Raw genomic sequence first — 18,111 nt, forward strand, 5'->3', positions numbered from 1 at the left:
TTAGTCGTTTATTAGAGGTTAACTATATCTTGACAGTGACTATAAAAACTTCCTTCAGTTCTTAGCACACTCAGTCAAACAATGTTCTGAAAGGAAATTTAGAGCTAAATTAAAACATTTACCTGTTCCAATAAACATAACATCATATTGGCCATCTTCTGCATCCACTCGATCTACTACGATTTGTGTAAATTGATAATTTACATCTGTTTTGATCATTATCGGGCGGTTATTAATAGGAAACACTGGATTGTACATAGCTGGATGACTTCTTGCAAATGTTATAACATCATCAGGAAGGTCTTTTGTAGAGTCAAATCCACCAAATGTTTTACTGGGACACTATTAAGATAAAGACAATATCTTTTGATTAAAATACAGTAAATAGAATTATAAATTATACAATAATTTATGACCTCAATGGTCATAAACTAAATCTAAACCTGTCATTATTTCTTTAAAATTAAGTAACTGATAAACTAAAACATAATGTTATTAATATTATTAGATATAATATATAGCATACATTTCCTAAACATCTCCTAAGTCACAATGGGATTTAGTTATGTCACCATTTCTTTTTTTTTTTTTTAAAGATTTTATTTATTTATTTGACAGAGAGAGACACAGCGAGAGAGAGAGCACAAGCAGGGGGAGTGGGAGAGGGAGAAGCAGGCTTCCCACTGAGCAGGGAGCCCGATGTGGGGCTCGATCCCAGGACCCTGGGATCATGACCTGAGCCGAAGGCAGACGCTTAACGACTGAGCCACCCAGGTGCCCCTAGTTATGTCACCATTTCTGACCAAAAACTACAAACGCACCTAATGAATTCCGTGTCCAGGAGTCTAATGCCTCTGTTAGTGGCAACATAATATATTTTACCAATATGGTTAAGTATTTGAAATAAGAAATGAAATATGTTACAACTAAATCCAACTAATACTCAGATTAGAGAATCTCAGAATAATTTTCTTGGATACATTTTTTCCCCCTATGGCATCATGCTAAAATACAAATGCTCTTGTCAAACTAAAAGACAATATGAACTATTCTTTACTGCTTTGTTTCTAACATAACCCTGAAAAAGCACCACAAAAAGTACCAACAGTACTATCTCATTAATAATTAATTTTAAGGAAATGTGTTATTCCTAGTGTTTAACAATCTGCATGGCTCTGAGACTGGCCGATCAGAGTGGACCCAGCTGAGAAGATGACAGCTACAGAGAAGCGGAAAGGATATATATATATATATATATCACTTCTGGATATAAACGCTCCCCATAAGGCAATAAAACAAAAATGATAAAAGTCAGATTTCACTGTCTCTTTCCACTGCATTTAATTATGTGGCGCAAGCATTGAAAGTACACCTCCAGTCTCTTGCATTTTGTCTTGTACCTACATAACTTTCTGCCATTTAATGTAACAGCTTGGGAATGGAACTGTAATTAAGAGAAGTTCTTGGTCTTACAAGAGACTTAGGAGGAGGAATCAATTGTCTTTGCTGTTACCTTGATACAGGTCATTAATAATTCATGGGAAATGAAATAAATAAACTTGTTTTGAAATGGGAAGAGTATCTACCTCTGAATATATATGTATGTTGTATATAGAAAGAGACACATACAATAATAATATGCTAATACAAGAGATAAAGGATTTAAGGAAATTTTAAGTAAGTTATAAAATTACTTATTTAATGTAATATGTTTCACTTAGTATGTTTTTCTCCACTAGTGTTGATAAAATGACTATTCTCAGATGCCACTTTTTTGCATTAATGAACTCGTTCAAGTGAATTTTATTCATGGAGTTAGGTGTTTTGTCCTTCTGGCAGCCCTTTCCTAATTCCTAGATTAGACATCACTCTCTGCTTCCATCTTTAACAGTTGGTGCATATTGCTGACTTAACTTCCCATGTTTTAACAACTCTCTATGAGCAATGAGCGAGAACACAGGCTCTAGAACCAAACTGCCTGAACTGAATCCTGGTTCCTCCCCTTGCCTCAGAGTCCCCATCTGTGAAAAGGAAACAATAGCAATAGTTGGGCTCTTGAATATAATATATATACAAATATAAATCTCTTAGAATAGAATCTGACACACAATAATTTCTAATGTCTATCATTAACTGCAAATACACCGTATACGTATTCAGATCAAAACCTTTGCATCTCTAATAGCAGTACAATATCCAGCACAGTTAAAGAATTCCACCAAGTTTGCAAAGAGGTTATATTGAGAATACGCTCGCATTAATGAGCCATAGAGATATAAACAGCCATAGGGATATAAAACTCATCACCAACAAAGTAAAAGCAGTTTGCCATTAAGAAATGGAGTAAATATCTTGTGCTTTTTATAAAACCCATTTGACTTCATATAATCAATATTTTTTTTTGAGATTTTATTTATTTATTTGACAGAGGGAGACACAGCGAGAGAGGGAATACAAACAGGGGGAGTGGGAGAGGGAGAAGCGAGCAGGAAGCAGGGAGACTGATGCGGGGCTCGATCCCAGGACCCTGGGATCATGACCTGAGCCGAAGGCAGACGCTTAACTGACTGAGCCACGCAGACGCCCCCTTATAATCAATATTTCATCTTGTTTGTTCATTCTTCTGAAAGTCACCATAAGGTTTTTTTATCTACAAGAACCATCAGCTAAAAGTAATATTTATGAAATGCAAAAGCTCCAATTTGCTCATAAAGAAGTTTATAAATAGAGAAAAACAAGATTAAAAGCCTCACATTTAATAAAATATATAAAACATAAATTACTTGAATTTAATGGAACAAAAAACTGAAGTAAAATTAAAGTAATGGCTAAAGTTCAAATACAAATTTTTTCATCACGTGAAGTCATTTCCTTGGAGATTCTAAGGATTAGAAATGTTGCACTTAAGCGGATGTTCAGTCCAGGTATACTACGGCCTCTGCCATCATTGATACTTCACTCATATTTTGCCATATTGAAGTCTTTGTTTTTGTTTTTTCTTTTTTTCTCCCTACTTTAAATTGCAGATTCAAAGCTGGTTTTATTTTGAGTTCTCTTTTTTTTTTTAAAGCCTGAATGTGCCCCAGGGTTGCTGGAGGGAAAAAAGAGAGGTCAGCAAGAGTAGACAGTGTCTGTTAAAATACGTAGGCCCTGCTCTCTCTATGAGATTTTCTCGCATATCTTCTTTACCTACTTGAGAGATGTGTCCCATTCCCATGGGAAAATAATATTGATTTAAAAACTTTTCTTCCTCCTATTTAATGGGCAATCCTTGAAGCCTTCATTATAGCTAGGAAGAACAAGTTCCAACTATCCTAACTGTTTCAACTCTCCATGAAGGCCATTTTCAGAAAAGAAAATAAATAAGGCTACCCATTCAGTTTCTACTTCTCAAAAATTATGGTTATTAATAACTGGTAAGCCCTGAACTTAACCACTGATGTCTATAAAAAACATGTTTTTAAATGTAGAATTCCACAGTATCATTAAAAATCCTTGCTTTGCCATGGTTTATAGTCTTGGCACCTTTGTTTTACATTATCTATGTTAATACCTGTTTGTAGCTGCTTTTTTTAACCTTCAGCAGAAATTTATTCCTTTGGTATTTTAAACACCTAGGACATAAATAAATAAAAAACAAGTTTTAAAAAAAGGCAGGGGTCACCTGGCTGGCTCATTCAGAGAAGCATGCAACTCTAATCTCGGGGTTGTGAGTTCAAGCCCCACACTGGGTATAGAGATAAAAAAAAAAAAAATAGATAGATAGATAGATAGATAGATAGATAGAACTTTAAACACCTAGGCCACTTACAGTTCCTGGTCGTGGGTAGGGGACTCTTCCTTGATAAGGCACCCACTGATAATTGGGACCATCCCTGTGAGCATATGGACCAAGGAACACCCTTCTCACATCACTCATGCTATACATACACACAGCTGACCCCTTGAAGATGTTACTAAAAAAGGGAGACAGAAAAAGAAAAAACAGATTTTCATCCTTATACAGTGGTAAGACAACTGTTTTTAAGTTGTTCTAAGTTCTTAAATATCAGATATCAATTATCAAAACTTAAACATAAGTTCAATCTCAAGTAATATTTGGGATCTTTTTCAGTCATGTGTATATCTTTTAATAATACACAAGAGAACAAATTATGATGGCTCAAAAATAGAAGGCATAGAAGAAACCATCATTAGTACTCACAGCACATATATCATGTATAGACAATATACGATATGAAGATACACATTCATATACATAAACTTTGGTGGGAAAACACATATACACGATCTTCTAAAAATGTAATATTTAATTTTGATATCATATAGCATTAAAAATATAAACTTTGTAATATGTTAAGCCTCAAGCATGATTACTGAAACCAGAGAACTTAAGCAAGCAAGAATGTTTAAGAAGTCATTTTATAAGCTGAAACTGGTACAGAAAATGAACAGTTAATGTCAAATGATGTGTCATATTATATTATTTTTAACTCCCAAACCACCAAAAGCATTACAGCCAGTAACAGAGTCTGATTTGTGTGAAGGCATTTAAAACAATCTCTTCCTAACTCAGAAAACTGTTTTAAGTTAGTAGCTGTTACATCCTACTCAAAGTAGAGCATTATAGCAATTATCCCCATCATTTTACTTGACAAAAATCAGGTACCTGAAACAAACTGGAAGTTTGCCACGAGCTGCCACAATTTTCCATTTTACTGTACTTATATAAATACAGCTTGAGAGATGTACTTATACAAAGATATAAAACAGTTGTGCACACTTACAATATGGAATGCTTATCTTTTAAGCAATCTTTCACCACAGAAAATTACATATAAATCATACTGAATGAAAAACATGTGTTTACAAGAGTTTATGAGTGGAAACTGTTCCACATAGACAATGTCTGGTAGAGTATAAGCTGCATGAGGGAAGAAAGATGCCTGGTTGCTTTTCTGTAACATCAATTACATATTGCATGGTACCTGACACATAGTAAATTTCAGTAAATATTTATAGAATTTAATAACGATATTTTCATAATGGAATAGCAAATAGTTAGGCCCCATCCTATTCCTACTGATTCAGAAACTCTGGGGGCGGGGCCTAGCATGCTCCCTGGGCAACTCTAATGGATGCTCAGATGGATGTCTGAGAACCACTGTACTAAGTAATGAGGAAGCAGAAGAAATGGATTAATGTCTGTTTAATTTTGACAACTCCAGGTAATATAAATTTCATACTAAATGTGATAGTCAGGAGATAATTGCTACTTGATTGACAGCAAGAGCCTTGGGAATATGGGTAATGGAGAAAGGAGGAGGGTGAGGAGAAAGGGAAGGGGGAGAGAAGGAAGAGAGGAGGAGGAGGAGAAAGGAGAGGAGAGGAAGAAGTGTTTCACCTGCAGTTTATAGCACTACTAACTCTGATCAAAACTCAGATTTCTGCTTTTCAGAATAATCTACATTTCACTCAGATGCTAAAGTCAAAACTATACATAGGACATGACACATTTTTCATCCTATTTATAGTGATGATACTCTCTGCTAAAATTTATTTTTTAAAACAACTATTGAAGTCATAACTTATTTTAACCATCCAAGAATCTACAACTGCTCAGAGGTTAAGCCAACACTGTTCTTTCAAAAATATATTTTCAAAAATTATGAACACTTGCAAAGCACCTAAAGGACATGAAGTTTCTATGTTAATCAGACAGTAAAATATTCTTTACCTGGAAGTTGTAAACACTCCATATACAATTGGATTCTTAGGATCTTTAGAATTCATTAGGAATACATCCTCTGTTTGAAAACAAAATTAGGAAAAGTTGCATTTTGGTGGTTATGACAAAGTCTGAACAGATACTCTCTGTACAACATCATCAGCAACTTACGCAATTCATCAAAATGAGTGTCAATGCCATTTGGACCCGGCACTGAGCAAATCAGACGGGCTTTGAGGAATGTTGTCCACTTATTCACCAGACTTCTGTGGCCCCCAAAATCATTCTGAAAGGAGAGAACACTGGTTTTAGGAAATGTGCATATGAATGAAAATTTCAAATATTTTTCTTATCTTCCTATCTTGAGACAGATATACAATTTCTTCATTTCTCAAAATAAAAGTAATTCTATTATAGATCCAAGTAACTATGTTTTCTTATTACGTTGTTGGTCAAAGTTATTCACTCAAACTTTATGCAAGGAATGACTTACAACATACAATGAACATACTGGCACATAATACACTTAATGAGTATTTACTGACTAGAAGAATAAATGCATACCTTATAACCCACACTGAAAATAGATCCCAAACAAAAGCATATCAGCACCGAAAATTTTATAAGTTAAACTGAAAAAATTTTGACTTTACAAACAGCACACTAAAAAAGTATTTGCATAAACCTTAATATAGGAAATTCATTTACCTCCTCACTGATAATGAAACAAAATTTTTACTTAATGTAGCAATATATTCTATTATGATAGTATGTATTTACTGGTAACTTAAAGTCTTTTAAAATAATATGTGCATATGCTTGAAGGAAGATGAGTATTCCTTCAAAAACATAATAATGATTTATATTTTGTTTATATAATTCTATATACTATAAAGTATTTTTTAACTCTCGTAAATAGTGCTTTTTTTTTTTTAAAAAAGATTTTATTTATTTATTCGAGACAGAGAGAATGAGAGACAGAGAGCATGAGAGGGAGGAGGGTCAGAGGGAGAAGCAGACTCCCCGCCGAGCAGGGAGCCCGATGCGGGACTCGATCCCGGGACTCCAGGATCATGACCTGAGCCGAAGGCAGTCGTTTAACCAACTGAGCCACCCAGGTGCCCCGTAAATAGTGCTTTTAAATATGATTTATATTTTTTTGGAGAACAGATCCTCATATATTTCACATATTTTTATATGTTCCCAGATGACTAAAACTTTTAATTTTCCAGTAACTTAATATACTAGAGATAAATAATTAGATCATGACTACGGAAGGAAAGATGCCAACCAACCCCCCCAACAGAGATTTTCAAAAATTTCCTGTTTTCTTGAAAAAAGAAAATTCCACTTTAGGCAATTATCGGTTCTGGCTTTGTGATTTCTTGAGATGAAAGGTGCTTGAATATAATAGCAGTTGGCTTTTTTCATACTGTGTATATATCCTGCACTGTACAGTGTAGCAGGAAAGAATGGGACTGTTATCAAATCTTCACACTGATACTAATTAATCCATAAACATGTATTGAGCAATTTTTATTCTATATATCTAACATTATAATTTATATCATATCCAATTTAGTGTCACACAGTAAATGAATTACCTGAAAGTTCAGAACTTCACAATTTTATCTGTGTGTCTGTATCTATGTATATAGGATGCTATAATCAATTTATAAAATCAAGCTTTAATGCTTTTCTCTCTTACATTAATGCTTTAGCTATTCAACAACAAATGTCCATTCAAAGGTTAAACATTGTACGAAACTATGCTACATCTGAGAATACAAAAAAGTATGCTTCGCCTACGTAACATGAAAAAAATTGTATTTCTTCAAAATTTCAAAGCTCGTTTAATGTAAATATGAAATAATGTGTCACAGCCTCTACCTACATGTTTGCCCGTGAAGAGTCACTCACGAGCAACTATGTTTACAATCATTCTTTACCATTTAAATACTGATAGTGATCAGTCAAGATTTCGAGCCACATTTTTCATTGTACTTGCACACAGGTGGAAAAAAAAGAAATAAAACCATGATTAGACATTGAAATCATCCTCAGTTGTTCTTTTCTTTACCTCACCTTGCATATCTGACCTATTCTAGCATGGGTGGCTTTTCCAGTGTGTTCTCCATCTATCGCATTTTCACGGAAGAAAAAATATACTTTGTCATCTTCAGGGTTGTCACTTTCTGGGATGAGGTGGGCACTAATGAACCTTGGATCTGAGAGACAAATTACAGCATATATATTAATTCACAGTTAGATAAATAATTCCATTCATTACAGTCCAGTTTCACTTTCTCTTCACTTCCTTTTGACATATTTCAAGAACTAATCTTTCCTTAGTTCACAGTTTTCCGTACATGTGAACTGTTCTTTATGTATTTTAAAGTATGTTACAAATCACCTTATGTTGCAAAAAAAAAAAAAATCTTTAATTCTTTTTTGGAAAGTTAGGAGTAGGTGCAGAAATCCTCAGTGAGACCACACAGTGAAAATGCATGACTGGATATTAAAATATTGTGCAAACTGAAAGTGCTATCAAATATTGCTTATTGCCATCATCATTGCCATTCTTCCTTCTAAGCATAAAATAGTTTAAATCAAAGTACAAATTGGTCTGTTCTAGTTTCCAGCAAAGATTGGATGGGAGGGAAGAGAGATCCACATAAAACAATAACAAAAACCAAGTCCTCTCCATTTCAGTAAATGGCAACATTATTTACTAGGTACTCAAGCCACCTTGGTAATCTGGAGCCACCCTTCCGTCCTTCCCGTCTCTCACAACCCACATTCTATCCATAGGCACATCCTTCACCTTTTCTATGACTGGTCTTTCCCAGACTCCTAGCAGTCTCCTTGTTTCTACCTCACCAATCCCGCTCTATTACTTGGCACAACAGTCAGAAGTGAACCTCCAATATGTCACTTCCCTCTCTAAACCCTCCTACATCTTTCCAAATCACCCACAATAAACAGAAAATAGAAAATCTTTCCTGTGACCAGACCCCATTTATGATCTAGTCCCTGCTACCTCATAAGCCTTTTTTTCTACCTACCCTTCCTTACCTAACTTACTCCTAGCCAGCCATACCACTTCCTTCCTGGTTTTCAAACAAGTCAAGTACTCTCAGTCCTGCCTCAGATATTCCTCCCTGTGTAATTCTCTGCCCTCATATATTATAATGACTGGATTCCTACTTTTACTCATGTCTTTGTTTAAATATTGCATTTTCAGACAGATCTTTATTAACTACCCTATTTAAAGCACTGAAATCCTTACTTTTGGTTATTAATTTTCATGCATTATTTTTCTTCCTAACTTTATTAAACACCTGTGATTTCTTGATCGTTCTTTCTCTCTAATCTTGTTTATTGTCTGTCTCTCTCCCCACCCCAATGGAATATAAATTCCAAGAGAACAAGGACTTGGCACATTTTGTTTGTTGTTATGATCCTAAAGGTCAAAACACAGTGGTCATTCAGAGAATATCTGTGCAAGGAGGGAAAGAGAGAAAAAAGAAAGAAAAAAAAAAAACTCACAAGATTGGCTAGATTATGCAGAAGGTATATTAGCAATGTTCAGAGCCTCATTTAAAAAACAAAACTTTGTAAATACCTGGGTTGATGTGGTTGTGATTCATACAAACATATAAAAGTATGTGACAGCTTCATTGGCTTTAAGATGTAATATACTAAGAAGCTGAGTTCATCTCGCTGAAAGCAGTTAGGACATTGCAGGTATTTAAATTCTTACAATAATCTACCTTTACTCCCATGGTGTATTATGTTATTAAGTTAGGAATGAAATATGCACACATAGGTCAGTTCCATACCTGAGATACCAGGGAAGGGGTCAGAACCCCGAAACTAGCTTTATCCATGTTATTTAGTCCTAATCTTTACACCTGTGTATAATCATCGTTATCATGTGTTCTATGCTCGTAACTTTCTTTTAACATTTGTTCTGGGACCATGCCCTTCGGGCTGCACTCCACTATCCTACTCGGGCAAATTATACAGACTCTGTAAGTAATGTAAAGTCCACGATTTATTACCTATTCATATTTAAAGTTCAGTGTGCCAGTGGCATAGAGTGGGGAAATAACTTAAAAGCTGGACTCACTTAGCACCAGAACTTTTATAAGATACATAAAATAATACACTACTTTAATCTGAATAATTGTTGCAAAGCTTGTTTTTCTTCATAAATTTCTACTTGTTCATATACATAAATATGTTTGCATATATGTGCTTGTGTCTTACGAGGAATGATGAGCAGAATAATGTGACATGGTAGGAACTGGTATGTTACAAATAAAAGAATTCATACCCTACTGACGAAATTAGGCTCCTAGAAACGCAGCGTTGTGTGTGTGTTTGTGTGTGCACATATATAACACAAACCATTACACGTCAAAGAATTCAGTTCAGTCACTTGCAACTTTTGTGACCTTTTGGCAAGGCTTTTACCTCTCAGATCTGAGATGACTAATTTTCCCACTGGGTGTATTTCAAATTGAGTTATTTCAAATTGGATTCTATTCATTTTGTCTGTCATAAATAGTTCAGATCAAAACAAATATTTTAAACTTAAATAATGCATGTGAAACAACTTTGTAAAATGTTAACAAATGTATTATATTATGTCATTATTATAATAGTGAAAGGAAGGCTTAATCCCACGCTAAATTTGGAGATCTCATTATACTTCAGCTATAGAATTAGAATAAAAAATCATACATTCTTCCTCCTTAATACTAGAGCAACGAAGGAGAAGTTCATCTAATATTACCTACCAAATTAGTGTAGCTGTTCACCTAATACTTGCATAACTTAAAAGACTTTCAAGTAATTAAATCCAGCTATTTTATTTGCTCACAAATACACATAAGACACTGTAGAAAAGCAAATGAATAATATATAGTCCTTGTTCTCAGAAAGTTATAATCTAGCAAAAGTCATATTAGAAGCACAAAAATGACAAGAAAGCAAACAATATTTGACATGTACAGATACTCTCTTAGCCTGGTGTCTGGGCATGACAGAATTATCAAACATCATGTTTCCCTCTCTAAAATATGTGAAGAAAATTATCATTTCACAAGTGTGGACTCTAGCGGGAAATAATTCAATCAAGTTATCAAGCACATTCATTGTTGAAAGGGCCTGCAATCATAGTCTCTCCTTCAGTATCTGATACTATAGGCATGGAGGACTTCGTAGGTGAATTAAGTTTGACAAAGCTTCAGAAACAGCCAAAACATAAATTATACATAGAAAAAAAAAGGTAAATTTATTATAATAAAAAAAGAATATCAAAGAAAAACAATGCTAATCTATTGAAATTTGTCTTAAGAACTTCAGGATTTGTTCTCTACTTGGAAAAACATTCATTCCTACTTCAAAATAAAATAGGTCTCTAGTTAATCTCTTTCAAAAAAAGGATTCATTCTACTATTTCAAATTTAGAAAATCTTCTCTAGGGTCAAAAATTCTTCTCACTATACATTTTCTACCTCTTCAATCCCTCAAATTTCACCTTCCCCTTCCTTAGTACATTTTGTCCTCTTACCCTTCCTCCTAATCTCTCGGTCTATTCCTCTCCTCCCTGGTGAATTCTTATCCAATCCAAAACTTCTAATCAATCATTCTAATTGCCTTCTCTGTTATCCTCAAACCTCTTGGCCTCCTGAACCTCTACTGCACCTGCCTTACAAAACCCCAGAACTTTTCCCCCCTGTGTTCCTACATCTAAGCAAGGATGATGAAAATCATATAATCATGGTAAATGGATGTGCTATTTATTAACTCAGGCTATTTATCCTAAACAAGAATCCTAGTGTTGCTAAGGAATTATTTTATTTACTTTTAGTGGCTTACTACAGATTTATTAAAAGCAACTCTTTAAAATCATTCTGATTGTCTTCAAATCAACTAATGCACCATCTCTCTCTTTACTCTCCAAAGATGGACTTAACTTGCTATACAGATAGAACCAAAACCATTTAATGAGAACTCTCTCTTTTTCCTTTCTTCACCCCGATCCCCAATTTTTCTTTTCTTTCTTTCTGTGGAAAAATGATCTCTCCTCATTTCTAAGTCTAAAGCGTCTCTCTATTTGCTTTCAATCCAATAGACTTGCAGCACAGAATACTGCTCCAATAACAATCTCTATTCTTCATGCAATCGCGCACCATCTATATTTTCATTCATCAAATCTTTCCTGGATGCTTACTCTATGCTCTGGATTGTGGTACATTAGGTGATACTATGGTGAAATGTTTTCTGTCTGTAAGGGAATACCAACAATTAAAGTGATTATTAAAATGCACAAAAAGAACAAAAGAGTTTGAAAAAAAATGCAGTTGGAAATAGAAAGGAAAATTTATGTTGCCTTAAAGGAATTAGGAAAAGTTCTTCTCAGAAGATATGACCTGTAACCCAAGACCTGAAGAATAACCAAGAATGTCCCATGTTGCAAGGTCAGAGAAACCACAATGTTGTGCACACAGAGAGTAGTCAATGAAGAGACAGGTGGTCAAAGATGATGACAGAAAGTTAAGCAGAGGTCAGAATAAGAAGGAAGTGTTGTTCAGGAGCATATTGTCCTAATGGCTATGAGGGAAACCACTGAAGTATTTTAAGCTTAGTAGTAACATTATCAGATTCCTATTTTAAGATCACTGTGACTGCTATAGAAAAAAAATATATAGCGAGGCAAGAAAGAAGGCATGAAGATCACTCTGGAGGCTGGTGAGAAGTGATGGTGATTTGGACTGGTATGACAGAGAAGGTGTTGTATGCAAGGATTATGTGAAAGCAGAATCGATGGATTGCGTTCATTGAGGAGATGTAGTGAGAAAAATCATGGAAATATTAAAGAAATGTCTGATTTAAAAGTTGGTTGGATAGGAATCATTTACTGTGATAGGAACACCTGAGAAAGGATAGATATGAGAGTGGGGAAGGAAGATGAGCTCAGTTTCAGGCATCTTTTAAAGTGAGATGCTTGTGAATTTGTCCCACAGGCCAAGGAATACAAAAGTTCAGGAAAGAAATGGGGACTGGAGTTGAAGTTATTTTAAATTGACAGTAGGCTATAGAGTACAAAGAGAAAAGAAGCCAGAATCTAATGCAACGAGAAAAGTGATGAAAACAGGAAGAAATCTAGCAGCGGGGCGTTGCAAGATGAAGGGAGGAAGTCAATTCTTCTTTGGATTCTCAGTCTTTCCCTTTTTAGTGGTTCTGTGTCAAATATTTATTTTTAAAATTTTTTTACCCTAACAAAAGAAAACAAAAAACTTCCATTGACACTCTATGCTGTAGCATCTATTGTTTTTCTTGCACCCACCAAGCCCTAGGACTTGAGAGAGTGCTCATACTCCCTGCCCTCTTTACCAATCACTTCTCAACTCTTTACTATCTGGCTTTTGGCATTTCACTACTGAGAGTGTTCTACTGATAATCAACAGAAACCATCAAATCAACAAACAGAATTGGACGCTCATCCTCTTTTGGTGGTCTTCAGCCATTGGCACAACAGAATCTTCATGCTCTTCCTGAAGTTTTCACTGTTTCTCTGGTATGTGGTTTCTATGACTTTGAACCCTAATGGTTCATTATCTAGCCTTCACTATCTCCTTTATGACTTCCCTTACCTTTTCCCTAAATCCCCAAATATAGATGCTTCCTAAATTCCTGTCTTTTGGGGCACCCTTCCTTTTCCCCCGACTCCTATAAATGAAGTCATCTCCTAGTGTTTCTTCCACTATTTCAATATTCTTAATTTTGTTATATTTTTAGAATTTTTTCTTTGGGAACTGATTTACTTTTAGAGCTTCAGGTATCTTCAAACTGTATCAGCCTTTATTTTCCTCCAGATCCAAGTCTGCATTTTAAACTTCTGGCTCAAATTTTCTATATAAGTACCTCACTGCAATTTTAATTCACCACAACTAGCAAGGAACTTAGCCACTCTTCTTTTAGAACTGCTTCTGCTCCTACCTTCCCATTTTGGCTAATGTCAACATCAACACCTACATATAAAATATTATTTTATCTTAAGTTGCTTCCATTTCCTGCAGGACTTCTGTTTTGCCCTCCCAATTTATTATCAAACTTATTCCTGCTATTACTGTCACTTCTTTCCCTGTTTTATAGTCTTAATGTTGCTTGTACGATTCATGTTTTTTTACTTTACAGTTATATTTTTGGAATCACCTAATTGGTCTTCTACATGTATTATCTATTTCTTCTAAGCCATCCATACAGTGCTACAGAAAAAAAAAAAAAAAAAGTAGTAATGCTTTTATACCACATAATTTCCAGAACAGATTTTAGGTGTCACAGGATATGACAAAGTAGCATAAACTAAGATGTGGCAAGCAGAAAGGACAGTAAGGCCAATGTTACTATGAGCCAGTAACAACTCTAAAAGTAGATGTTACATTCATCAACACACATATTTGAGATGGGCCATAGTTTTGGCTCCAAGCTTTCTAGAATAAGAGGAAAATGGGAAATCTTTGTCAATTACACTATTTGCAGTGTCTCTAATATGAAAAAGAAACTAAGGGCAATCAGCGGTATCCACAAACTAACTTTGACTTATATTTCTAGCAGAACTGACCACCATTTCCCTTCTTTCATACCTTAGTGACTCTGCTTATCATGCAAGAAAACACCCAGTCTACTATCTTTTTTTTCCTATTTATTTATTTTTTATTATTATGTTATGTTAATCACCATACATTACATCATTAGTTTTTGATGTAGTGTTCCATGATTCATTGTTTGCGTGTAACACCCAGTGCTCCCTCAATCTACTATCTTCATAGGCATTTAGTTCACATAACATGAAAGAAAGTTTGCTTTTTATCTCTTTTATAACATTTAATTCTTTTTCTATTATCTTCCTTTTCATATTTGTTATGACAGACATTTGTCCTGTATCTCTCCCTCCCTTGCTTTCAGCTTCTATATATAACAAAGTATTTCCCCAAGCATTCTGAATCTGTCTCACTACAACTACGCAAATGTAGGCTCTTATCTCTTCTCTCCTGGCAGTCACATTCATTCTGTTTTCCCTGCCTCTGGCCTCACCTTTTCCAAACCATCTTGTACTATCGCCTTTTAACACACAAACCATTCCCTGGCACCTGGTGCATATTCCTCAATTAGAATCCAGAAAACTCTACTTTAATCACTTGTTTTCTTTCCTCTCTCTTCTTGTAAGCTGATCTCCCTATTTTTTCCTAATTATTTCTTCCAGGCTAAGCATAATTTCTGAAATAGAACATGGTTCCTAAATGAGTGAATAGATTAATAAATGAATTTCCTAAACTATGTAAGTGTGTGTGTGTGTTTTAGAAGAAAGAGTCACATTTTCTTCCTTTTTGACAGTTTGTTAAAGCTATTGGGAAGAACAGAACTCATCGTAGCCCCAACCCAACAATGTGTAGGTTCCCAGTTAAAGAAATGCTCAGACATGCTTCTTTAAATTGTAACTATTTCTAAGAGTTATTACACAATAGCCGGTTTTCAAAATGTTCTCCTGAAATTTCAGAATGTTCTTTTAACATGGGAGAAGCTTTTCTGTTTGTGATCACATCCTTTTGTGTTAGCACAGAAAAATTAATGATGTTTGCAATTTTTCAAAATTAGATTCTACCAAAAAGGTTAAAATAACAGAAAATATGTCTCTCCATTTTATGAAGCTAAAAACAATGCATATGTAGAAGGTCATAGATTACCACTGTCCTGAAAAGCTACAAGCAATTCAATAACTTGCCTTGTCATCAAAAGCTCCCCATGGAAAACTTTTACCCAAATTCATTCATACTGACCTACTTTATTAGTTCTCCTTGAGAACCAAAGAAAGTTCATGGTATTCACAAAGGAAGCTTTTCTACTTCTAGTTACTATCATCAAATGGCAGGCAGAAATGAAAAACTCAAACCCACTAGTTACTTTTGCTTTTGAAGTTTGTGTTCTGTATCCCATTAAAGTAGAGAATGTCTATTTCTAGTCTCTAGGTACAAGTTGCTGATTTCAATGTGGCCAAGTCCACTGAACTAACAGACACACATATACAGATCTTTTAATAATGTAAACAATTATAATGTCCCTAGACAGCTTTCCACATTTCAATGTTCTCTACTCTGCAAAGTTCACAAAACCCCAAGAAACAACGATTTAACAAAATCTTTCAGCTTGTACAATTGAAAATATTTCTTACAGTATGAAGCAGGGAATCGATGTGGATGTCTACTAAAAGCTGAACATCAAAAGAAAGTGGCAAAATCCATTTAAGCAGGATCAAAGTGCATTAATCTTGCCAGCACGAAACTGCAATGTAAACACTATGGAAGGTAAATAGAGTTAGAAAGGATTCTCTCATCTGGGTAGTTTAAGTGGTATGCCTTTGGGGAAGAAACCGTCTTTACAGGTACTGTGGTACTTCTGCAATGCCCTGAGCACACGATAGAAGCTGAACAAATAATCATATGTAATCATCTTGGGCCAATGCTATCATGTGAAGCACGGAATCTTTAGTCATGATAATAGCAATAAACGCTAGGTAAATACACCTCTCTTTTCTTTCCCCCCTTTATCTCCTTTACCACCCCCTTGACATTCTTCCACACCTCATCCCACAGATGGCATTTCTTGCAAAATTCACGTTTGGGCACCACCTGCCACTTGTAACAGTATCACTCTGTTGAAATATTTTTAGCACCTGCAAATTAAACTGTCCTTCAGGTGCAATCTCACACTTAATGAAAATGACACCTTGGCACAGGACGCCCAGCTGCCTTTATGATTCATTTGGCAGCTTGAGCTTATTTAAATAATGAACACATTTTGCTGCTCTCAGCATTAGGATCAATCTAAATCTCTGGTACAGAAACATTTTGACCAGCCTTTGGCTGGACCTATCCTTCCCACCAAAAAGCCACCAGAGAATAAGAACACACAACTAAAATTGTAGAAATGTATGTTTTTTTGAAAATGAATTAACAGGATGATTAATTGAGATTTTTGGGTGTCTAAGTTAGAACATATATTGGCTTTTTAGGACATAAATTATACATAGTTCATATGGATGGAGGATGGAATAAATGATTACAAACTCTCTTATGCAGGTGCCCCAAGGACTAGTTTCACACCATGAAATAGGCCTCTTGCTAAGTATGATAGAAAGTTTCAGAGCAGAATAGGAGCATAAACCCACTGCAGGAAAACAGCCCAAATTACCCCCCTTCCTCTCCGAATCAACTGTGACATCATCTATGAGAGGAAAAGGAAGGTTTAAAAATTGATATAGTTTACAAAATATACATACATACTTTTATTTTCTTCATACTTGAAAGGCAGCTCCATTGACATTCTGACCATTCATGAAGGAAAATCCTTGCTAAACATACATTCAATTACCAATATAAAAAGAAACAAATTCTCCCTTCACTGCATATATAAAAACTATCTGGGGACGCCTGGGTGGCTTAGTCTGTTAAGCAATGGACTATTGATTTCAGCTCAGGTCATGATCTCAGGGTCATGAAATCAAGCCCCACATGGGGCTCTGCGCTCAGCATGGAGTCTGCTTGAGATTCTCTCTCTGCCTTTGCCCCTCCCCCCAGCTCATGCACAGGCTCGCATGCACGCACGCGCTCGCATGCACGCACGCGCATGCTCATACACTCTATAATAAATAAAATATTAAAAAATACTATTCTATGATAGGACTCAAATAAAACTGGGTAGAAATCTGGCTTCTCATAACCACTAGATATCTAACTTCCAAAAATTAATGTCAACTAGCCTCAGTTTCCTTATATGTCAAAAAGCACCTATCTCTGAGGGGTGCTGGGAGAATTACATTAGAGAATATATCTACATCTACATCTGTACGTTTGTCTATCTATCGATAGATTGATCGATGTTCTATTTCTTTCTACCTACCTACTTATCTATGTCAGCGTATCATAGGCTTTCAAAGTTGCTAGCTGCTATTATTTTATAACACCATTTATAAAACTTTGTGAAATATCCTCTATAAATACATGTTTAAATGTTAATGGTAATAGAAACTTAGATTGCTAATGAAAGCAAGTTGAATCAGAAGCCAGCTGATAAAGAAGTCACAAGCCTATTAAAGAGCACTGAGAAGAACAAAGGCAAATTGTAAATCATGTAAATTTTAAAACTGTATTTTTACAATTAAAAAAAATAGTTCCAATGTCACAGCCTCAGGCTACAAAATACTTACAAGCTAGCTAGCAGGGCAATTGTTGATAGGGAAAAATCATCACCAGATGACAGCCAACTCACCCGGGTGGCAGTCATAGTGACTGGTTTCTTCCCCTTTCAGC

General features: G+C 35.2%; 1 protein-coding gene across 1 annotated transcript in view; it reads right to left on the reverse strand.

The window, feature by feature from the left end:
• SEMA3A (semaphorin 3A) overlaps positions 1-18,111 on the reverse strand; it is a 202,670-nt gene that overhangs the window by 32,863 nt on the left and 151,696 nt on the right. Inside the window, exons 7-11 of the mRNA XM_021689684.1 lie at positions 7,814-7,956; positions 5,900-6,014; positions 5,738-5,807; positions 3,812-3,956; positions 123-342 (exon numbers count right to left, since the gene is read on the reverse strand). Coding sequence (XP_021545359.1) covers positions 123-342; positions 3,812-3,956; positions 5,738-5,807; positions 5,900-6,014; positions 7,814-7,956 — 693 coding nt within the window. The remainder of the gene's footprint in view (positions 1-122; positions 343-3,811; positions 3,957-5,737; positions 5,808-5,899; positions 6,015-7,813; positions 7,957-18,111) is intronic.

Source organism: Neomonachus schauinslandi, chromosome 12 (assembly GCF_002201575.2).
Source record: "Neomonachus schauinslandi chromosome 12, ASM220157v2, whole genome shotgun sequence".
Lineage (NCBI taxonomy): Eukaryota > Metazoa > Chordata > Mammalia > Carnivora > Phocidae > Neomonachus > Neomonachus schauinslandi.